This window comes from Gordionus sp. m RMFG-2023, chromosome 3, assembly GCF_954871325.1.
Source record: "Gordionus sp. m RMFG-2023 chromosome 3, tfGorSpeb1-WG-v2, whole genome shotgun sequence".
In the NCBI taxonomy this organism is placed as follows: Eukaryota; Metazoa; Nematomorpha; class Gordioida; order Chordodea; family Parachordodidae; genus Gordionus; species Gordionus sp. m RMFG-2023.
In genome coordinates this window covers 12031147-12056386 of record NC_088777.1, presented here as the reverse complement: position 1 = coordinate 12056386, position 25240 = coordinate 12031147, and the positions used below count along the sequence as shown (strand labels likewise).

The 25240-nt window shown below is 26.5% G+C and overlaps 2 protein-coding genes across 10 annotated transcripts in view; one reads left to right on the top strand and one right to left on the bottom strand.

The window, feature by feature from the left end:
• Positions 1–25240, bottom strand: part of LOC135925697 (beta-hexosaminidase subunit beta-like) — a 25898-nt gene continuing 658 nt past the window's right edge. The window contains exons 1-16 of one of the 8 annotated variants that reach the window (XM_065461145.1): positions 20820–20834; positions 15064–15213; positions 14757–14902; positions 12154–12284; positions 10433–10495; positions 10255–10317; positions 9357–9403; positions 9133–9243; positions 7585–7686; positions 7018–7156; positions 2801–2996; positions 2545–2698; positions 1715–1869; positions 1184–1324; positions 660–767; positions 1–332 (exon numbers count right to left, since the gene is read on the bottom strand). In XM_065461145.1, coding sequence (XP_065317217.1) covers positions 221–332; positions 660–767; positions 1184–1324; positions 1715–1869; positions 2545–2698; positions 2801–2996; positions 7018–7156; positions 7585–7686; positions 9133–9243; positions 9357–9403; positions 10255–10317; positions 10433–10495; positions 12154–12284; positions 14757–14902; positions 15064–15180 — 1785 coding nt within the window. In that variant the 5' untranslated portion in view covers positions 15181–15213; positions 20820–20834 and the 3' untranslated portion in view covers positions 1–220. Of the gene's footprint in view, positions 333–659; positions 768–1183; positions 1325–1685; positions 1870–2544; positions 2699–2800; positions 2997–7017; positions 7157–7584; positions 7687–9132; positions 9244–9356; positions 9404–10254; positions 10318–10432; positions 10496–12153; positions 12285–14756; positions 14903–15063; positions 15218–16201; positions 16597–20819; positions 20835–25240 lie in introns of those variants that run through there. The other 7 variants (XM_065461143.1, XM_065461142.1, XM_065461148.1 and 4 more) reach the window with 7 other exon arrangements.
• LOC135925695 (peptidylprolyl isomerase domain and WD repeat-containing protein 1-like) overlaps positions 23731–25240 on the top strand; it is an 18115-nt gene continuing 16605 nt past the window's right edge. For both annotated transcript variants that reach the window (XM_065461140.1, XM_065461141.1), the window contains exon 1: positions 23731–23785. The gene's annotated coding sequence lies outside the window, so the exon portion shown is untranslated. The remainder of the gene's footprint in view (positions 23786–25240) is intronic.

Genomic DNA, 25240 nt, shown 5'->3' with positions numbered 1-25240 from the left:
AAGTACAGTTTTATCAATTTATCTTCAATTGCAATTGTTTTTTTTTTAACAAATTGATAAACAACACTCATTTAAAACATTAAAAATTCCAAAATATTTACCATAAAAAATATTTACATTCATAGTACAATACTATATATTAAATATATAAATATGTAAAATGAATATTTTTGTCATTTTATGGAAATTCGCACGAAACATCAGTTATTTTCCTATAGCTTTATCCTACTCTTTTGATGATCCATTGAGGTACTTCATCTACTTTATTAGAGGTCAGATCTTCGTAATCCCCACAAAATCCAGGTTTGATTGGTTTAACAACGATACCACGTCTATAAAATATATTTATAAAAAAAATTCTATCATTGCATTTTGTGTATAATTCCAAAGAATTCATTAACATTCAAAATTAGCATAATTAGAAAGGGTCATCAACTAATTTCCACCTAATTTTGTGATTTTTTTCAATATATTATTGAAGTTCTCTATTCGTCATCTAAAATATGGATTTCCCTTTTAAAGATATCCCTTATTCACGTGCTAATTATTTTGAATCATTAAATTGATCATATTTAATTAATCCATATGATTACTGTTTTTATTGCAATATATTTAATTTTAACATAACAACTTAAAAAGATATTAATAAGTAAATAAACCTTATCATTAGGCACCTATGTTCCTCTAATCTATCTTCGACTAGATCTATAGCTTGATTTAAATTTTTAGGACTCCACAATTTTTCGGCAATAGCAGATGTTCTTGGCCTGAATAAAAAAAATCTAATGAATTTATATTTTTTTAAATTAAATTTGTTAAACATATTTTAAAAATAATTTAATATTTTGACCGATTTTTTTTTTAAAGTTAACCAAAATACTACTAAACTAATGTTGTTAAAAAGCTCGATTTGACCGATATTAAAAAAGCGAGATTTGGTTATTAGATGTCTAAACCTTTCCGTCATCTATGAGCAAAATCTTAAGCCTTGAGTAATAATTTTCTGGATAAAATTTTGTTTGACCGTTTCTGAAAATAGGCTCAAATCGAGTCGCTTAACAATACTAAGTAATCAAAGAGATTTTATGTTTGCTAGAGACGATTATACTTTATATAAAAGGAGTTTTCCAATAAATAACTTTAGGGCAAATGAATTGTAAAAAAATTATATAATTCCAAGAACCATAAAATATCCATGATTGCATTGACATCAACATATTCGGTCCACATACAAGCTTCACCTCCTAACAAAAGATTTGGTATCTTATGGCGATACATATCGTTATCTATTATAAAAGATAGAGATTGGAATTTAACCCATAATCTTTGAATATATTTTTTTTGTTTACAAAAGAATTGAAAACTATAAATATCAATAATTAATAATTATTATTGTATCTTCAAAAAAAAAATTAAGTTTGGATGAAGAACTTTGTACAAATTAACCATTTTAATATAATAGTAAAAAAAAATATATAAGACTTTTAACATTTTAAAATTTTTATCTCAAATTATCAAATTATTGTTCTGTAAAATATTTTGTTAAAAGGCGTTACTTATGTAATGTACATAAATATATATTTTACCTAAGGCTATAAAAATCAGTGGTTAATTATTAAAAAATTAAATTTTGCCCTTATAATCTGAATTGAGGAAGATATATATAAATATAAATATCTATATACCTAAGTAATCATCTATATTGATATCATACATTTTCTTCCACTCCTCGCCATTTTGAGGTGTGTCAAGGTACCAATACCCCGAAATTATCATCTTGTAATTCTTTTTAGCACATTCTTGGGTCCCATTTTCCATGAATGAACCAAAGTTTTTCCATATCTCATATGTCAAATCTTTCGATATATTCTTGTTTTTTTTAAATATTTTACTTCATTGAAATTGGGAATAGAAATTCTCATTTTATGAATATTTTGAATTTAAAAGATGGCGTCTTTCACAATAATTTCTTAAATATTTTGAAATTTAATTATTTTAGTAGTTTCTTTTTTTTTAAATTACAGATTTCGATCTTATTATTTCTGTTATCTTTTTTTTCCACTCGTTAATAATACTAAGTATAGTTTTTAAATTTAATTTGAAGAAAACATTTCCGGTTCTTAAATTTGACGGTTCCGAGGTCTTTCTTTCCTTTTTTTGGTTTCCGGTTTCAAACTCTGTTAAAATAATTCTAAAAAAGTTAAAAATATTTAAACAGAAAATAAATCCTCTAAAATAAATCACACAAAATTTTTTAACAATAAACCTGCAAATATTAGCACTATGATTAGAAACAGTTCAGGATCTTGGAATAATATGGGTTCTAATTTTCGGTTCTTGTATAAGCATAAAACGCTAAAAATCAATTTTGCAAAACTTTTTTTCAGTAGCGACTTTTTGAAAAATAATCAGCCAATCTAATTATAGTCATTTTAATTGATAAATCATTTATAGAGAAATGACTATAAGATCAATATTATGTAGATAATCTACATATATACTTTTTCAAAGACAAATTTAACATTCAATTAGAATAATCGAAACTTGTATTTCCATTTCTAACATATCCTGCCAAACCACGACATGCCTCTTCAAGGTATTTTGTATAAAAGGCAGTATTTTCTTGGTGTACTGTCTGAAAGCCCATTTGGCTGGTTGACTTTTACCCGAAACATTTTTCATGATTAGATTAGAGTCCCTAATGGAAATTATATTATTTTTTTAAAAAATGAGCCTTAGTTTATTTAATTAGAGATAAAATTTTTATAATTTTAAATGAAAGATTCTGATGTATATATACCAACAATCAGGAAAAACTTCGTCCATTCCTGCGTGAAAAAATTTATCAGGAAAAAGTTGAGAAATCTCTTTGAGCAAGCGTCGAGTTAAATTAAAAGTGGCAGGATTTAATGGATTTAAATTTTCTCTGCTCGCGTGAAAAGGATAATTTGCAGTTTCAGGAGTATGGCCATCCCCATAACATGGCGTCAAAATTTCTGTTTTTCATAAATGATTTTTATTCTATTTGTAATTTTGATAAATCCTTTTTTTTAAATATAGATGACCTTAACCTATAGACCTAACGAACAGATTTTTTAAATAAAACGGATTCTGTTAGCATATCGATTTGATTAAAATATAGAGCCGTTAACGTTACTTGAAAAAACTAATGCGTTACCTTTTTTACGTCATTCATTTCCTTGTGAAAAACTTGACGTGGTAATAAAAAAAAGTAGCGTATTACTCATTACTTAAAAACTACTAAATATTAGGGATCTGTATCGGACCTAAGTTTTCAATATCTGACCAGAAATTCTTTCAAAAATAGAAGGAAGTTTTTATTTATCTGTCCCAAATAACTCCGCTAGAAATAAAAATAACTTGTCCGCACGGCCCGTCCCAAATTTAAAATTTTTTAATTGAAAAAAATAAAAAAATATTGGCGCCTTGTTTTTTTGCAAAATATTTAGAATATATCAATTTATTTTACAAAATTGTATGATAAATTATCTAAAAATTTAAACCCGGACCCAGCCAGCTTTTGTTTTTAAAATTTTATTTCTCTAGATGTATACCAGATTGCTTTGTATTTACAAAATCCTAGACTGATATGATTGTGGGACTAGGAGTTATGCCTTTTTTATGACTAAAATTGATCACATTTAACATAGATTTATTAAATTTAATGACTATTTACGTAATAATTTTTATTAAAAATTATGTCTAAATGAAAGGTCATAACTTTATTATTCTATGGAAATTACGTGACAAAATATTCTAAACATATTTATAACTTTATTTGAATAATTTCTATAATTTAGATTTAATATAATTATGGTATCTCGACGATGGCTCTTTTGGCGGTTCTTTATCCAATGTTATGTCGGCCATAGAGTACGTTGAAATGGAAGCCTCGAAAATTGGTCTTTCCCTAAATAGGAAAAAGTGTGAAATTTCCTCCCTCAACAATAAGGATTTTATTCCTCCCTTAGATTTTACAATCATTCCGCACGAGGAACTCTGTCTTTTAGGTTCCCCTATCGGTTTTTCAACCTCCTTTTGTCAAAAAACTTTTGACGATTTGATCCAGTCCCTTTCCAATTCACTCAAGAATCTTCCTCATCTCCCCAAGCATCAGTTCTTCTTTCTCACCAAAAAATGTCTTTTTCTACCTAAATTCTTACATTTATTTAAATCTTCCACCGTTTTCCAGTACAATACTCTCCTTAAGGTCTTCGAATTAAAATTTAAACATTTTATCGAATCCCTTTTAGGCTTAAATTTTTCCGATTTCAATTGGTCCCTCGCCTCTATGCCCGCTTACCGGGGGGGACTGGGATTGTCACCCCCCTTCCTTATGGCAATTGCGTGTTTTCTTTCATCTCGAATATCCTTCGCCGATTCTATTTCCTCGCTTATCGAGTTGGACGATCCCCTTCTATCTTCAGCTAAACAAGAGTGGCTTACTCTAATCACCCAAGGCTCCGAGCAGCCAATTTCCTGTCATCTAAAGAGCTTCCTGGTCCCTATGCTTCAATGCTCGTTTGAAAAACTTTGTATGTATCCTGAGCTAACTAACCTTCAACTGCTCAGAAACGCAAAAAAAAACTCTGCCATGAATGGCTAGACGCGATTCCGAGTGGTAAAAAGGAAACGTTACTCACAGACGATGAGTTTCAAACTGCAATTGGCCATAGGCTTGGTTGCCTTATCCCTTCTGTGGACACCTGTGCTGCCTGTCACAAACAGGTTGATCCTTTCTCTAGACATTGTTTCTCGTGCCTCAAAGTCAGTGGCCGTTTCCTGAGGCACGACAACCTTAATAGGTTAATCGGCAAAGCCTTGATTTCGGCCGGTTTCTCCAATAGCTTGGAGCCATTGGGTCTCCTAAATGCTGACGGTAAGCGCCCTGACGGCATGTCTTTAACGTCTTGGCACGGCGGCAAAAGACTTGTCTGGGACGTCTCTTGTGTTACCTCCTTTCCGGCTAACGGAAATACCGACCCCTTGGAACTACAAGAAACCAATAAGATTAATAAATATAGATTCCTCCCTAACTCTTTTATATTTATTCCCCTAATTTTTAGCGTCCTTGGAAACCCCGGTCCCCAATCCCTAAGGTTCTTAAATCAATTGGGTAGAAGAATTTCGTTAAGGACAGGGGTTAAAAACGAGTCCCTATCTCTTAAACAAAAAGTCCAATTTGAAATCCTAAAGGGGAACTACAAATGTTTCTTCGAAACACTCCCATTTCCCTCCTAGTTTATCAAATATAGTCATTTGTTTTATATTAAAAACTTTTTTGTTAATTTTATATATATTTTGCATCGCAACTATATTTAGATTTTAACCACAAAAAAATATTTTTTCGTTATAATTAAACGTTTATGTTTTAATATATATATATATATTTTTTCCGAGTATGTACTATATTTCTTTTTTTGTACAATAATACAAATTTCTCTAAACAAAAATAACTTATATTGTAAAAAAAAACACAACAATAGTTATATTCGGTTTTATATCATAACTTTTTATGATTTATTTTCTTCCCTATTAATTAATTATAAAAACATTTTTATTCATTTCAAAATTATAAAAAAAAATTATGAATATTGTACACATTATTTTTTTTAAATATTTTAATAGATTTCATAAACGAAATTGTGAAAAAAAATAAAATATATTATTTTATAATAATATATAAAAATTTTAAAATATATATGAAATCACCCGAAGAATTTGAATAAATTTTGACTTTCATTTTATTTTCTTCTAGGTGAATAAAAGTATAAAAATTTTGTGTTTCAGAAATTTGTTTTGCTGCCAAAAACCTATTTTTAAAATGATTTTTCATACTTAGATATAGCTCACAAATGTATAATTTATCTCTCTGATATTATTTCTTGCATAGTTATATAAATCCATTGTTGTCAATATGATCATATGCATGTTGCAAGCTTGCTTGAGCTGCTAACTGTTTAGTAACGCTCCCGAAACTGTAACTGTAGCACAGACTTTTATCAGATATGGTCGCATATAATTGCCACTCTGCCCTTATCTCATTTTTAAAGATAAATAAATAAAATGTATTTGCGCTTAAACAATCTGTAACAAAATAAAATAATAAATCATATTGGCCTGATTATCGGTCTAATGGAATGGAATCCATATGCATGGCCCTGCATTAGTGCATAATTATCTTAAGGGTTAGTAATAACTAAGAATTCGCCAACATATAAATTGGATTTTAATGAGTTTTATAACAAGGAATGTTGTAAAGCTATAAGAATGAGGAATCAAATTATTTTATTTTTCTAAATAATCTACAAATTACTTGGCGGATTTTGTCAGCGTTTCAAGAAATGGTATAAAATCTAATGGCCATTTCCGGTTTTACTTTCGGTTTTACTTTCGGTTTAGGATATTAATCGGATTTCTATCACATTCATTTATATGTCATATTAAAGATTAATTATTAAGCCATATAATAACTAAATTGTTGCTCTAACTTAATTTATTCTTAAAAATATACATTTTTCCGCTCTTTAAACCACCAATCTTAGCGAGCAAGTGGTGTAATAAAGTAAAAATTTTATTATTTTCTTATCTATAGCATATATTACATATATACAAAATTTGAAAAAAATTCTGAGGGGGTCGGGTTGAGAATCGACTTTTTGGATTCATTTGATATGGATTTCACCATATATATTTTCAAACAAGCATCTAACAATTATAATTTTTAGATTGTGAAAATTACGTTTAAAATATTTGATTTAAGATTCATCTGCACAGGATAGATTGCTTAATTCCTTTTTATTAAACACATTTATTTATAAATTGACAAATCATAATTCTCCAAATGGCGTCATTTATTACAAAGTTTAGATAAATATTACATGAGGGGAAAAAGAAGTATTCTAAAACTTTCATAAGATTAAAACCTATAAATTATTTCCAAAGATGCTATTACTCGATTGCCTCTAAACATTTTCTAAAAAGTATGGATTATACCTGGGTGAGATTTCCCCCATGAATAAGTGTGAGCAGGAGTGTCCAACTCCGGAATAATTCTTATGCCCCTCAGACGAGCGAATTCAATTAAATCCTTGATATCATCCTTCGTGTATATCATATGGGGAGTATAGGCACCCTTAATTGTTATTTTTTTTACATAAAGTGAAACTGAAAAATGTTATATTCAATAAATTGGAATTTTTAAGAAAAAACTTTAAAAAATTTGTTAGAGAAAAAAATTGGTAAATTTTAGCCTAAAGTTTAGAAAGTTGTGAAATTTTTAGGAAAAATAAAGCAAGCAATATTAATTTATTTTTAAAATGATAATAAGAAATGGGCAGTTATATTCACAGACAGTTATATTAATCAAAATAGGAAGTATTTGAAAAGTAAAAATAATAAAAATTTCAAAATTTGCAAAACTTTTTTTAAAAAAATTTTCAAGATTTTCGACATTATATTTTATAAAATTTCAAATTTTTTAAATTTTGAGATTATTTTAAATATATTTAGGTCATAGTCTAAAGAAAAGATTTATTTTTAATTTATAAATAATAATAAAACCTTTTTAGATAATTCTGGAAATATTTCAGACTGGTATGGGAATGATTGATCATCAACTATATGCCAATGAAATACGTTGAGCTTGTTGTAACTCATAGCCTCCTAAATTTGAAAAATAATTTGCATTTTTATTTATTCTTTCTAAACCCCATTTTTTTTTGATTTTATAATTTAGTCACATTTATTTTCCTACAGTCTATAAATATACTCTTATGCTAAGGCCATACTAGGGCCTATAGTTTGCATTATAAAAAAAATATAATAAACTCTAAATAAATAGTGATATAGTAATAGTAATAATTTATAAATGAGTGTATAAGGAAATTTTGAACATTATTATAGGTCTAAATTAATTATAATGGAGTAAATAGACATAAAAGAAATTTAATATATAAAAGCTCAAAATATCTAAATTTTTCAATTTTCATCCTGACTTATGTGTGCTTGAGCGCTTGGGTGTTCTAGTATGGTCATAGCAAAGTTATTTACCTATGTTTTAGATATTTAAATTATGCCATTATTTTTCCACACCAATATTGATTAAAATTAGTGTTATGCGGGAAAAATAAATATAACAGCAGAATCAAATTTATAAATGTATTTCTTTTTTTATCTAAAACCATATATTCGTTATTAGAAAATATTAGACGGTTTTATTAAGTAAAATAAAAAAATCTAATAATATGTTTATTTAAATTTTGTATTAATAATAATTTACCTATTTTTCTTTAAAAAAAATACTTCCCAATAATTATTGGTTAAAAAACCGTAACGTTTTAAAATCTTTATAATTCTAAATCGCCTTTTTCTTTTTCTATTAGATTTTGTATTTTACAAAATGATGTATGAAACTTAATATCCTAGGAATTTTTTTAACATTTTATTGAGCCAGTTTTTTGAAAATTATGATCAAAAATGCTAAAATTTGATTTTAAAAAAATTAGCTCAAGACCCTCATTTATATTTCTTCAAATAAGGTCTAAATGGGTTCCCATTTTGGACTATAGCTGGAAGTTTAATTCCTTTTTCAAAGCATTTCCTAATTATAAAACAAAATATGTAAGTTATATCAAATTTTATAAAACAATAATTTTGTAAATTAAAAATGTTATCAAAAGAAGATGATAAGCTGGTATAATTATGCCAAGAGGAGAAAAATTGGAATGCACCTAGTTTGTTTCTTGAATTTTATAGGAAAAAGATTTTAAAAAAAATATTCGCGCAATTCAAGGAGCCTTAAGGCGATTTCGAAATACGGATTCATATTCCGAACCTGATGTAAATCTTCCTTATTATCATAACTAATTAAAGAAAGGCTATAACCTTTTTTAAATCTTTAGACAAATTTGAAGAAAATTTGAAATGATCATTAATTTCGCAATAAAAAATTAATTGGAGTTCGATCTAGAATTATAAAGATTTCAAAACGAGACGTTTTTTTTGAGCTACTCTGTTTAGTATATGCTTACATTAATCTTTGCAATCCTTTCCTTTGATAACTTATACTTTTTTATAGAAAAGTATAACTAGATATAAAAATATCATTACTATTATATTCTTCAAAATATGAACAGGAATATAATGCCTGGCAGTGTCTATTAAAAGCCCTCTATGTCTGTACAATGGTTTGTCTTTGATATATTGCTTCAAAACAACGTACTAAAATAAATATAGAAAAAATATTGAGGGGTGAATACAAAGTTTGAATTATAATACAAACATTTTGTCCCTTTAAACTTAATATTTTAAAAAATAGTTAATTTATATTTTACCGTTTTGGAATCGGTGTAATTGATTAATTGACTGAACGTTTCCAAACCTTTTATTTTGGCAAACAACAAAAAATTAAAAACCTAAGTAACTGTCAAAAATTTTTATGGGTCGGCTTAGAACTTGCGCAAGATTTTTTAACGGTCCGGGTAACTCATATTACATACATCTGGAACCAGCCCATAAGCCTGTGAAAAATTTTTAACGAGGCCAATTCAGGCAGTATCTTACTTAGCTCTAATATGTACAATATAATGCGATTATAGGGAACCAAAAAATTGAAATATTGTAGTAAGTATTTAAGTTTTAAAAAAACAATTTTTGTTTCAACTAGGTTTTGGGTTTAGTGGGCTTTCGGCCTATTTTGCAGACTTTTACCCAAAAATATTAAAATCCTAAAAGCGTGAATACATTATATAAACTCTGAGATGTTAAGTTAATCAGGAATAGAATGTATTTCTATTTTATAATGAGATTATTAAAATCGATATTCAGTGCTTGGAACATCAGATAATTGCTTATTCTGATATCACTTAACTGTTCTTCTTTTGATTACAAGAACAGATTTATATTGATTGTTTTTTTATCGTCACATCATTCGTATTAATTGCTAAAATAGCGCGCTCTCGCTTTTCATAGAGTCTGTGCTTAATTTTAATATTCTCGTCGCTATGGAAGGCCAATAAATATAGTTAGGGATTACTATATTTTTTTTAAATAAAGGTGACCATTCTATAAAGGACTGCTTATTAGTGTTGCTATTTATTTCCATTTTATTTAAAAGAAGTAGGGTGGGGAGGGAGGAGGGGCTATTAATATAGCAAATAAATATATAAAATTTTAACAATATATAGAAATGGTATAAAAGAAAATATGAATTTTGATATTAAAAAAATGAACCTCTAAGAGCTCCCCATATACTTTTAGCTACAATTTTGCCGCAATAAAATTTTGTTGTTTTCGCTTGAGTTATAATTTTATGTTTGTAATTTTTTTTTAAATAAATATTTATTATATTCTTAAAAACATAAACTTTATAGAAATCAATTCCGAAAGTAAATTAATATTATTACAATACCTGAATATAAATAGTTAGAATCGATTGGTATCTTCTCATCATCTTTAAAGAAGGTGATTCTATCTTGGATGAGAGCAGTTTATGTATATTAAAATAAATTATAATATATTCATTAAGAAACATAAATAATTTTTTTTTTTTCATAAACAAAGAAAGTTATATTTATCCTTACCTAGTGATGGAACAGCAACACATTTCTGGTGTTAGGAGCATCGCTAGATTTTTTACAAATGGGGGAGAGGGTTAAAAGGTGTCATTTAATTTTTAAAAAAGTGTATATAAATTTTTTTACCCTATATATATATCTTAAAGTGGCTTTGCTCAACCCCCAACCACCCTTTCGCGGGGGTAGAAATTTGTCCACTTATGCCCGGCCATCGGCCTGGTTTATATCATAGATTTATAACCTCTACATATAATATACATGTATTCGCTAATCAAAATAATATCTATAGAATCTAACTAAATAATCAATAAAAAATATTCTTAAATAACCCAAATCTGATAGCTTTTATCTTTTCGATTTATCAAAAAATTAGATCCTTTGATTTTGCATCTTTTGTCAGAATTAAAATGGGAATAATTAATATTTGAACATCAAATTAATTGGAAAATAAGGACAAATTTTTGTATATTCAAAAATGAGCTCAATGAATGTATATTGAATTTGAAAATATAATCATAGGCCTAGCCAGAATTTTGGTAAGGGGTATTAGGTGGTGGTTTTCATTATAAATTTTATTGGGGGTCTTTAGGCAACTTCATGTGGGTCTTGAGCTATGTTAGATTTTTATAAAAATAATTTTGAATTTCACTTTTTATTTGAATTATAATCGTTTATTTTAAAAAGTTATTAACTTAATTTTTTCTTTTAAATACTTATTTATAGTGATATATTATTTACACTTTTGGGGAGAGAGGAGTGGAGGCAAATTTCCGAGATCCCCCCCCCCACCGGTTACGCCTATGATTATAATATATTTTGATTTTTAACTATTTTATTTTTGCATAAGGCGAAAAGAAGGGAATTTTATTAATAAAATGATTTAATCCACAAGGAAAACAATATTTATTTACCATAATTTAATAATAAAGTGTTTAAATAAAATACTAATGTATTTGTAATGTGCGCTAATTATTTAAAATTTGAGTGCTAATTTTATAAAAATAAGACACTACTTCATTTATCAAAATTGGTATTAATGATTATAAAAACATCCAAAGCAATTAGTTAGCGACGCCCCTGGGGTGTATCTTTATTTGTCTTAAATTAATTCAATAAGTCAAAACGATTAATTTCTGCTGTTCTTAACTAATCTAATTTGCGAATCGATGAATTACCTTTCACCAACTATAGTATTTAAAAGGCTCATTTTGAACCGATTTTTTAAAACGGCTAATTCAATATTTTAGCCAGAAAAATATTTCCCTAAGTCTCGAGATTTCGATAATATATGCCTAGACCTTTGTTCCTTCTATGAGCAAAATCTTGAGGCTTGCGTAATATTCTGCACGAAATATTGAGTTAGCCGTTTTTAAAAATCGGCTCAAAACGAGCCATTTAACAACACTACAAGAAAGAGTATAATTTAGTGGCCATTATTCATATTGCCCATAATTACTAGGATAAATATAATTTAAAATTTATTTAATTTAAAAAGGGATAAATAATAAAATATCAAAACTTGTTATAAAAAAATAGATACATATTGTATAATTACAAGATTCATCCGAATTCAGTTCAGGATATTTTTCGCACTTTTTAGAATCAACGATGATTAAAAGTTTATCCATGATTGAAACGAATTTATTGATTATGGCATATTCGTTCGAGAACATAAGATTGGCATACCTGTTTAAACAAATTATTTTAAAAAATAATTCTTAGAATTAAATATATATCTTACCCAAAAGCCTGCCTTTAGCCTCAACGTGGCAGGGATGTAACATTTGGCATTTAAAGGCTTAAAAGGTGCCATGATCTGAGATATAATATGATTACCCTCTGGTCTGGGATAGAATATGATTACCCTCTGGTCTGGGATAGAATATGATTACCCTCTGGTCTGGGATAGAATATGATTACCATCTCATTAAAAGGGTAATAATCACTTTGAAACGTTGGTTGGAAATCTAATGATTAAAAAATTGTTCCCAAACTTATAGGAATAAACAAAATATGGGTGAGGTACAGACTAAAGTTTTCCCCGGGCATTCTTTTCCTAAAACAAAAAAAAAAGATAGGGAACCTGATCTAATTATACTTCACAAAAGTGACTTAAAAAGGCTCACTAAATTTGTTTAGAAATCTTTCTAGTAGCAATGAAGTAAAAGTTACAACATGTTTCAAAGGAGCATAACGGGAAGAGCGGGAGAAGTAGTGGATAAGCTGTATTGAAGGAGATTAGATGCATGATGTACATAAGAGACCAGATGAAAATATAATGAGCAGGAATGCTCGGAAAGAAAAAAAAATATAAGATTTTGTGTTGATGATGTTTATTAGTGTTGGCGTGTTTGTTGCAGAAAAATAGGTGGAAAAAGTGCTAGAGAGAAAAGACTGTATAATCCTTCATCAGAATGATCTTTGGTAGGAGAAATTTAATTTTATCCAGTATTCCCCCCCCCAGTTGGCTACATTTTGTTATAATCTATTCAAGGTGCCTAGACTACCTTGTGGAGAGGGAGTTATGGTTAGTATGATCTGAATGGGTATATAAGTGATTAATTGGGATTTAGTTTTGGTGTTAATTTGAGATTTTGGTGTGATGGAAATGGTTATTTGCAATAAATCTTTAAGAGCAGAGAAATTAGCGACTTACAAATAGGGTGAGCTTAAAAGGCAGTGGTCTATTTTTAGTGAGGAGCTGTAAAGTTTTAAAAACATCTTCAGTCAAAAATGTGGGATAATAGGGTCACTTCAGTGTGCATATTAAATATCCATCGCAATCGAATCATAGAAATATATAAATTTTGTTTAGAAATTATTTCGATAACTTATCAAAAGTCAAGGGAGATTACATTACAATTAGCATTTTGTAAATCTATCATATTTTCGCCATATTTTTAGGATGATACTGATTTTTAATTTTTATGTTTTATTTCAATTTAAATTATTATGAGTATATTTATATCCATTGATCTTAAAATGTTTATTTTAATTTAAATGCCAATTTTTAATAAAAGCAGTAAAAACTTAATAAATTGTGTAAATTTTATCACATTACATTTTAAAAAAATTGTCCTCTCTTGGGAAAATTTCTGCGGGCGCTGCCGAAATTAAAAAACTGTGGATTAGAAAACATTTTAAACATTTAAATCACTGATGGAAACACATGCCATTATTTTATTTTTCAAGTAATTTCATTTTTCTACCCTTACTAAGGTTAACCTTACAATTGTTTCACCAGAGCCAGACTTTCTTTCTTCATCATTTTATTTTAAATAAGCTAAACACAAAGATGTATGCCAATATTATCCTTTGTTAAACCCAAAATTATATTTTAATTATTTTTTATTTATTTATTCTTATTTAATAATTTATTTGAGTAATTAATTTTTTTTATTCGTTAAATATATTTTAATGAGTTTTATTTAAATACATTTCCGCTAGATGGCGTATATTTCAAAATAAATTATTATAATAATTGGGAAAAATAATTTTAATATAATTTTGGTTTTTTTTAAAAGATAATTTTTATTTTTACAAAAATAAATTGTCCTGGTATCAGTATTAAAAAAATTACTATTTTTATTCCACAAAGATTATATTTAAATAGTTGCTCTTTCAATTTTATTAATTTAGGCATGCTAAAAATAAAGGTTTTGCCTAAAAAGAATATATTAAAAGTGGGCTCAAATATAAATCCGAGTACACTGTATTCGCTCCCCTAACCATACTCCGGCGATCTAAATCAATATATACAACATGTTTTATTGAATAGTAAATTTCATTAGACTTGTCCATTTATTTATAATAAATTTCTTATTTTTACTATTTGATTTGATAAAAGGAAACTTAAGAAACTCATTTTATTGGACTTGAGTTTTTCTAAGAAATGTTATATTCTATTGTGTTTTTCCTATATAAGTAAATTAAATTGATTTAGAAAATGATAACTCTTTTAAACCTTGTAAAAAAATTTGGCAAATTTATAAGAAACATTAAAATTTTATTATAGGGATTCTGTGTAAAACACGAAAATTAATTCTTAATATTTACACTTTTAAATTTTTTAATAAAAAAAAAATCAGTCATATACATTATTAAAAAATTCTTAAATATTTAACATCTTAAAAATTAATTTTATGCTGGTTATTATACCTTTCGATGGCATTTTCCATGATGTCGCATTTAATGTTGGTCAAAATTTCCAATTTGGATGGATATATAGTTAAAAGCTCATTATCAGAATAGTTTTTGATAAATGCCGGATAAGGCCAAGGTCTGAATTGATTTTTGGAGGGCTTCTATAAAAAATATTTGAAATTCCAGTTATAAATTGTTTAAACCCTTTATCAAAATTGTAATAATTTGTTTTTTTGCATTAAATACAGTAAAGTAAAATTCTATAACAAGCCTATGACTATCATGATATTGATAGTTTAAAGTATAAGTTTAAAAAAAATACATATTTGGTATTCCGCGGATTTCTATCGAACACATATCCGTTAAGGTGTGGAATAATGTTGTAAAACGCGACAATTGACAGAATAATTAGCGATTGCGACATCCCGGGTTCAGCCATTATAACTTTTATTAAACCGTTGCCATTCGTATTCTATCTTAATTTATAAAATTTATTATAAGTTGCAATGTGATTTAATTTTTTTTCAAAGGAACAGCATCAAAAAGTGAAAATAACTTTAAAAATATAAACTTTCGCATAAATTAAATCCGTTTAAAGGTAATTCAAAATATTTTCAGTGAGGTCTATATTAATATTATATTATTTGTTTAATTTATTTAATCCATCCCATAAAGTATAATCTTCATTGCTTAAACCACTTTCACCCTACTCAATTAAAAAAGAACGTAGTGAATGGGCCTAAATATCATTTAATTTATTGAATAGGGACAGTTACACTAGCGACATAGCTTTATGCATGAAACTTTGAAGTGTCTCTTTATGCAATTGTAGCGAAATATTTTTTTTGTTTAAAATACCATTTTCTAATTAATTTAAAATTTTAAAAAATGATAATTATAGAAAATATAATTAATTTGTTTTTGAACGGTTTCGCTTGATTTCATAAATTACAACACGAAAGTTGGAGAAGTAACTAACAATCTAGAATAACTATATAAAAATGAAGAAAATTTACAAAGATGATAACTCTTCAGAAGCAAATAAAAATAGAAATCATCATGAAAAGTAAAAAGTATAAATTTATTACGATATAATAAGGTGTTTTACCCACCTTGAGGAGGAAAAACTAGGGCATATAGGACTGGATTTTGTAAAAACTTTTAAAAGGTCTATAAATATTAATAAGAAACAATGGCAGATATCTCAAACAGGTATTATACTTAATTATGTATCAAATGTATGTAATTGATCTTTTAAGTATTTAATTTATTTTGATTTAGGGTACATTGGATCAATTAATGGGGTACATAGGACAATACAAGAGATTATATAAAGAATAATTTATTTAATAATAAAATACCCTTTTATTAATAAAGATTACGGGAAACACTAAAAATCTAAATTTTTATGATCTAATAAAATAAATGATAAATATTGTATAAAAAAAGTATGATATTACCCTGGCCCTAGTCGTGATAAAATATGCTATATCGAAGAAAAAAAATTCATACAGATGATAGAGGTGGTGAGTGCTTTCATTTTATAAGTGGATCGTGATTCAACTCTAACCCAAATTAATCAAGCATAAATTCTTTTTTTCGCGATAAGAACATATTTAGAAGTAAACGATCTTAACGAGTTGATAAGTAGGGCAAATATTTTGTTGAAAGGTGTTTGGCGTTTAAATGACATTAATTTTGAAAAAACTATTTATCATTATTAAAGGCTAATTTAGAAAATTATAAATAAATATATCTTGATTTAATCATCTTAAATTTTCTTATAAAAACATGTGAATTATTTATAAAATTACATAATATAATATAAAAACTATATTCAAATTTAAAAAATACAGTGTATAAAAAAAAAACGAAATATTAAATAAAAATAAAAATAAAAAAATTTCTATGAATGCATAGTTATCATGGATTGATAAAAAAAAGAAGTAAAATAATTTTCTTGTAGTTTTTTTTATTTCCATTATATTAAAATATGAAATTTTAAATTTTAATATAATTTGCCAATTAAATATATAATTTAAAAAATCAGTTTTTCAGTCTTTTTTGATCATATAGCGGTCCTTGGGATAGATTAGGAGAGGCGAATCGTTATCTAGCAAGGATGGACTGGGACAGGAAGGGAGCTGCATCCGCACCCTTCCGAACGGACTTTTTCAATTCATTATACTATATTAATTCATTTTTTTTGTACTATAAATCTATCAAAAATAATTTAAAATATGTCTGTGAAATGGGTGAAAGAATTGATGATAGCGATTTAGAAGAAGAAATCATAATTGAATCGATAATATTCTTATGGTTAGTGTTGTTAAAGAGCTCGATTTGTGCCAATTTTTAAAAACGGCTAACTCACTATTTTGGTCAGAAAATATTTAAGCCTCGAGATTTTGCTAATAGATGTGTTCACTTTTGTGCCATCTATGAACAAAATCTTAAGGTTTTCATAATACTATATCTGGATAAAATATTGATTTAACCGTTTATTGGGTTATAAAAAGCCGTTTAGCAACACTAGGGGAGGCCAGGGCTCGACGACGCAAGGGACTTGCCAGTTCAGCGAATTTTATTTAAAAACCATACATGTTTAGAAATTCAAATTTAATTATGGAATGGCTTTGTAATATGAATATCTGAGGAAAATACTTTGTACTCCTTAATTATTTAAATTTTTTTATGTTAGGTAAAAATCAAAATGTTTTTACAACACAATATAGGGTTGCATTAAAATATGAAGGGTTCAAAAATAATAAAATGACAATTATATTAATTTTAAAACCCTCTTTTGACATTTCAGAAAGTTATAATCATAAAGTTTCATAATCATATATCATGTTTAAATATATTTTTAAAAGATATTAATTATACTAGCTAGGGGCTATTAGAATTAGGGCTAATCGGATCAATCAAATTATGCTTACAAATATGATATATTATAGATCACATTATAATAAAAGTATTCATTGGCCACTATTATTTATTTAAATCAATTCTATATAATAATACAATAGAATTTGGGAAAAATAAAAAAAATTTATTAACAATTTTACACATCTTTTATAATTCAAATATTATCATATTTTATCATTTTTATATGAATTATTTTCATGTGGTATATTTATTAGTGATCTGCATCGGGCCTAATTCTTCAAGGCCGGCCCGGCCCGAAATTTTTTTAAAAAAGTTTTGTCGGCCCGGCCCGAACCCAAAATTTTTTAAAGAAGTTTTGCCGGCCCGAATCTAAAATTTTTTAAAAAATTTACCGATCCGGCCCGGCCCGGCCCGAATTTATTAAAATATAGAAATTAATTTTTATAATTACTCAAAATAAAAGACATATGTTATATGTCGTTTTTCAATAACTAAAATCAAATATTTTTATTTTTAAATAAAAAATTCAATAAAAAATTCAATATAAAATTGATAAATTTAGATATATTTAAAAAATTTCCAAGGTCCGACCAGACCTGGCCTGAATTTTTTATTAAGATATTAGGCCCGGCCTGAACCCGATTATTTTAAATAGAATTAAGCCCGAGCCCGGCCCGAAGCTTTGCAGATCTTTAATATTTATATCACTGAAACATGCACCATAAAATTAATGGAATAATAATATTAATTATCCTATAGGAGATTTAATAAAATACAAGCCCCAGGGTTGGGGCTTGTTGGTGAAAATTCACTTTTACTAGTTTCAATCTTGAGAAAAAGTATAAAATATATGAAAATTTATCAATGTATAAGGTAAGGTAGATGTTTAAACTATTTTATGGTATTTTGTAAATTCAAAAACAATTATTTTCAGATCTATGATGATATTGACAAAAATTGCATTAACCCTGGTCCCAACTTATGATTTTTTTTCCAAAACAAAATTACAGAGTAAGTTTTTAAATGTGTTAAAATATTTTAAAAAATCTTGAGCACTGCCAATAGATGTAGTAAAAAAATTCACCTAATTGGTGTATATAATTAATATATCAATATTATTTTTTAAGAGAGCATGAATTATTTATAACCCTAACCGCCAAAAAAGAATGATCCCGCCTTTATTAGTTCTAATTAATAGATTTTTCTAAATTAGACTCAACCAAAAATGCAGCGAGCTAAATTAAATGAAATTTTAAAAAAAATTAAATATGAATCGTTTTCAACTAGCAAATTTTAATTTATCTAGATAAAATCAAATAAAAATATGATATGCTATTAAGTAATAAAAAAAAGAATACTGCTGTTTCCAAATAAGAATAAGAACGAAATATGCTTATCTTGAATAGCAGAGTTTATTCTATACAATTTTAATTTGATTCGATTTCAAGATTAATAACCTTGCTGAACATCAAGCATGAGTATTTTCTCATTTTTATAAATTCGTACCAGGCGCGTACGCAGGAATTCGGTCTGAGGGGGGGGGGGGGATAACAAAATTTTTTAAGAAATATTATTGTTTTTTAAAAATATCAAGCATAAATTTATTAGGACTAATAACTATTCCTATACACAATTTTAAATTAATGTGAATTATAAAAAAAGAATCACTTAAATGACCCAAAATAGAAATTTGAATTTTTTGAGCCTTTACACAAAAAGTTTCTTAGTAATAATTGTATTTTGTATGTTATATATTTACAATGTAAAATCCAATCTTCGTTGGGATTGAGTTAATTTTTCAATTATCTCATCCTTGCTTGTCGTCAAATGCCTATGAATATTCAAAAGATCCAAACCTTTCAATCTACTTTCAGATGTTGTACTTCTTGGTATGTTTTTCAGAGACCTGCAGGCCCGGCCCCTGGGCCGGACAGTATTTTAATTTTTTAAATATACCCGGGCCGGGTCCGAAATTTTTTTAAAAAAACACCCCGGTCGGGCCTGAATTATTTTTAAAAAAACACCCAGGCCGGGCTGTATTTTTTAAAACAGCTATATTTGAAATTGTTATTATTAGCTATAAAAATCAAAAATAAATATAATTTATTTTAAAAAAACCAGGGCCGGGCCTGAAAATTTTATTTTAAAAAAAGCCGGGCCGGACTGAAAATTTTTTAAAAAAAGCCGAGCCGGGCCTAAAAATTTTTTTTAAAAAAGCCGGGCCGGGCCTGAAAATTTTTAAAAAAAACCCAGGCCGGGCCATAAAAAATCTTAAAAAAAACCGGGCTGTGCCCTCAGGCCTCTGTTATTCTTCTTAAAAAAGAGAATGTTCTCTCGTTAGTTCACTAATGGGAAGAGTTTATAATTGGGAATATAATCTAAAATGTGTTTGAAATAATGCAGAGCATCCATAGCATTTTTTGGGACTATATCAACCATAGTTAATCTTATAAACATAGTTATTCAGCTAGTAAGGCATCATAAGATACTTTAACATCTTAATAATAAAAATCTAACAAATATTTTTTTTTCTATCAACATCTGAAAGAGGTTGGGAAGGCTTTTGTGGAAGTAATATTTGGAGATTAGTAAGTGCTGCATCATTTATTTGGGTTATAAATGTATCTGTATCTAAGATATACTCTTCTACTGATCCTATATTAATGTTTTAACGATGAGCTTGCCTTGCTACAAGTCGAGGGAGACAAATATTAAACACTTATAGCTTTGCTTTTGACTCAACAATAACATATAAAAATGAAATTTTTCATCAACAATAGCTCTAATTCTCTTGAGTTTTAATAAAATTCTTCCCGCTATTATCATCTTCTTAATCAAGTCAATGTCTTGTTTTTGAAAAGTAATACTTAAAATAGTTGTATAATTAAATAAAACATTCTAATGAGAAATAAAATTTGGAATAAGCATTGAATCCAATAATTTTCTTGCTTCTGAGGAAATTTTTCTTTCAGGTTATTGTGATATTTCAGTAATAGCAAATAATTGGATCTTCTAACTCCTTAAAAGCTGTTACTACTTGATGGCAGAGACTCTATCTAGTTGGACAAGGTTGCAATTTCTCCCTGTTGGACCAGAAGTTTCAGAAATAATTATTATTTGACTAGAAATTTGAAAATGGTAGATAAATATTACGTCACTAAAAATTTGAAAATAATAAGTAAATATTACGCCGGAAAACTTGAAATCGAAATTAATTGATAAAATAACTTATGAATGTGATAATAAATGTAATTAAATATATATTTAATGATACGAATAAATATTAACAAATATAAATTAATATAAAATAAACATTAATATTTTTGAAAAATATATCCGGCATGTGCATTTTTTGGCTTGGGGGGGGGGGCGTACGCCAATGCTTCGTACATTAAAATTTATGACTTATCACATTTAAAATTATATTTTTCATATATAGAAAGAAGATATAACATTGAAATTCAAAGTTTCATTACATCAATATAATAAATTTAAGAAAACTTTGAAATTAACTGGCAAATTAAAAGTATTACAAGATGAATGCATTGTTTTTTAAGTTTGGTGCCTTTGAGTAATTTATTTGAAATTTCACATATTTTGTCATTTCATTACATTTTAAATATTTTAATATGTCATCAATAATCAAAACATATATTTCAAGGTCTTGTAATAATAAAATATTTAGCGTTTTAAATTATGTATAATTAATTATGATATACTTATTAATGAAGTTGAATAAAACTATGATGAATAAATGTCTTTAAACTTATTAGAACTTTATTTGTCTCGTAAAACCAAAATATATTTAATTTATTAGTCCTTTTTAAAATCATGGTAATTTTTTTCAAAAGTATAGTGCTCTTCTATCTAAACAAGTAACCAAGATTTTGAAAAAGAATTTTATGTTACTAAAAAGTTATATTATACTATATCACACACAATTTGTAGCTATTTATGTTTTTTTTTCATGTTTCATTTTACTTTTATGACCAAATAAGTATTTTTTACTTAAAAAATATATAAATAAAAAAAAAATTTAATAAAATATTAATTTTAAAAACCCAACAATTTTAGTATCTTCCGTTATATTTTATATTTTTTCATAAATTTTATCAAGTCAACATTTTCGAATTACAACCGTCAAGTTTTTTTTTAAATTAAAAATAAAATAAATTATCTTCCGATATTTACAAATGTTTATTATAGATCTAGAAAAAAAAACATATACAGTTATTGAGGTTGAGAATCTTTTACCTATTCCTCCTCCGTATAATAATGTTAATTATAATTTCTTAAAATTTTGATTTCCTTCACTGTGGGGCAGTATCATATTAGCTGAAATAATTCACCCAAAATTTAAGGTTAATTGGCCTTATATCAATCTACCACAAATACTGTTAGATGTAATGTCAACTCTTAAAATATTAATTTTAAGGCAAAAAAAAATGTGATTTAATTAAACATTTTTTTCAAAGGCCATTCTTGCACATTTTTTCTGATCTTATAATTATACAAATGCTATTGATAAAAGTTTCATAACTTTTTTAGTATAAAAAACGATTCGTTTTCTATATAATGTTTAAACCTAACAAAAATTAATGTAAAACTAAAAAAAGAATTTTAAAAATTTTAAGATATATAGTGCCACTAGACAAAGTGGAGTCCCACATTCGCTAGTTTGTTAAAATGACTAAAAATTGCATAATCTATAAACCGTTATTGAGATTATATAAATGTTGGATCTTTATTCTTTAAGTTAAAACATTTATTCATCCAATAAATTTTACTTTCAAATGATTGTTTAAAAATATTATATTAAGAAGTATAAAAAATTTGTTTATTTGGCCTACGTTATCCCTTTACTATAATCAAATATCTTTCGTTTTTAATCTTTTATTTATAATTTTTTTTAATGGGAAATTATATTAATGAAATTTGTACAAATGATTTTAGAACAGAAAACACAAATAAAATAGGAATATTGAGCTTCCCTGTCTGCAATTTTTTTTAAAAAAGATATGGAATCTCTTGGGAAATTCATTCACTTAGAGGGAAAAAATCAATTTGAAATAACCTTAAAATTATTAAAAATTGCGACGAAAATAAATACAATATGCATTGTAAATAAGTGCTTAAAATTTTTTAAATATATTATATCTATAACGAGATGCCATTTTATAAATCTCTCTATCCGGTAAAATTATGAATACATGTGCAATCTATCAGCTCATTTTTTCTTATTTATTCGTTATTTAATCAATGGTCCTAAAAATTATATGTTTTGTTTCCTGATCTTATTCCTCCATGGTGCGCAGGCTTGAGTATTTTTAATCCCATCTCCTTATCTAATACGTTTTTTTCATTTATTCTTTCAAATTTAAGGCGTCTTGTTCAAGTTTTTCTACGATCTCAAACAGGACCTTGCTAAGGATATTTCTCTCGTTTCTTATAAGATATGGCCGATATTTATCCACCAAATTTGACTCTCTGGATCCTTGCACTGATATCTTTTCTGAATCCCCATCCTGATATAAAATCGAATCTAGATAATATAACTTATCCACTTTAAGATAATCTCTTATTTGCACCTCTTCTCGTAGAACCTTTTTGGGAAAGTATTTTAACATTAATACACATAATTCCTGATTTTTTCTTAACCTTTTATTCGTCTCCACATTTAAAGTTATCTTAACGGCATACAAGATACATGGTGCTGGTTTTTTTAAATTCCCGTAATATCTTAACTACGAATGAATAACAAAGTTAAATTTAACCTTGAAATTATTTTAAAGATCTCTTATTTGGTAGGTTATGCTAAAAACAAAAATAGCAATATAGCCTAGACTGACTATTGTATTGAGCTTTATAACACTTAATTGAACTCCATTTTATAATGGTCTATTAAATTTATTTTATTTATACAATAGTATAAAGGAATTTTAAATTTATTTAATAGAGAAAAATTATTAAAATATTGCTAAATGATATTGCTTAAACAAGGCTGCGACTTACATTTTTTTAAGAATTCTGAATAGAATTAATTCAAAAATAAACTAATACGCATAATTATATTCTTAAACAAAAATAATAAAACTTAGGGCCTCAAATGTGATTAACTATGGGATGTGCCATTTTCGTCAAGTAACCTCAAAAGTGTAAGAATTATATTTAGAATTAAATAAAATTTTCATTTATTAGTGAAATAAAATTTAATATAAATTAAATAAATATTATAATATAAGAAAAATGTACTGATAATATATATTTATAGAAATATCGCTAATGAGCTTACTATGAAAATTAAGTTAAATTTTTTTAAGGTTACCAAGAGCGGAAATAATTTTTTTTAAAGGTAAAAAGATTATATCATTGAGATTCAAAGATTATATATATTATAAAAAATTTAATAATCTATTTTAAATTTGGGTTATAAAAATTATAAGAATAAATGTGTAATTTGGGCTAGAGCTCTTTTACGATTTTATACCTTATTTTAAATTATTTATTGCTTATTTACTTGTGGTTAGAGCTAACCGGTTATTTTAGAAAATATGTAAAATTAAAAAACACCAGAATGCTTGAGAAGAAATTAAATAGGAATTTAAATTATATTAAAAATTTATATGTAAAAGGGGATTATGATAGAAAGGATAATGCTAAGAATAAATGATGTATATTGAACAAATCTAAAAGGAATATCATAATTTAAAAAAAAAACGATAATCCATAAAATATAAGAGTATCGAACACGAAAAGAAATCCTTAGAGAAATAGATTATGACATATGGAAAGAAGACCATGAAAAAGGTAGGGACTTAAGATAAATAGAAAGTGAAGATGAAGACTGGTAAAAAAAATGAAAGAATTGGAGAAGGATTAGTCAGATGTGAATGTTTCTGACCATTCTTTAATGAATCATAATAGAATCTTGAAAAGAAAAAGAATATATAATGTAAGCCCATATTGTTAAATTAAAAAAAAATAAAAAATAATCAAAATTCATCACCCTTTTTTCAACCAAACTAATAAACATTTTACTTGAAATATTTTTTTAAAGATTGTCTAGAAATAATTTATTTAAAATTATATTAAATTTTACCTTTTTATACTAATATTAACAGAACAGAATAACATTGGTTTTATTAACAAGATTATTTCGAAAAATTTAATATTTTCACATTTATATAAATAAGAATCATATTTCGCTTCTAATTTTTTTTTTAATCTCGAGTATAACATTAGGCAAAATATTAGATATACTATATTATATATTGTGGGATTGAAATATTTGAATGAATAACAAATGTTTGCAGGTATTTTGAAAAATAGTAAAATATGTTTTTAAAACAGAGCAGCTTATCAAATAAACTTATTTTCGCTGATTTATTGATTAAAAAATTTTATTTTATTTTTTCATATTCATTTATCGACTGTTTTGATTCATTTATAACTAATTTAAGCTATCTCGGTACACCTTTTTTTTTAATATTCATTTTTTGGGGGAATCCGACGAATCTGCGTCTTTCCTTCTCGCGAAATTTACCAGTAAGGCCAGAAAATCAAAATTTGTGGCCCGTCTAGATAAGGCAATTTATTTAAAGTTGTAATCG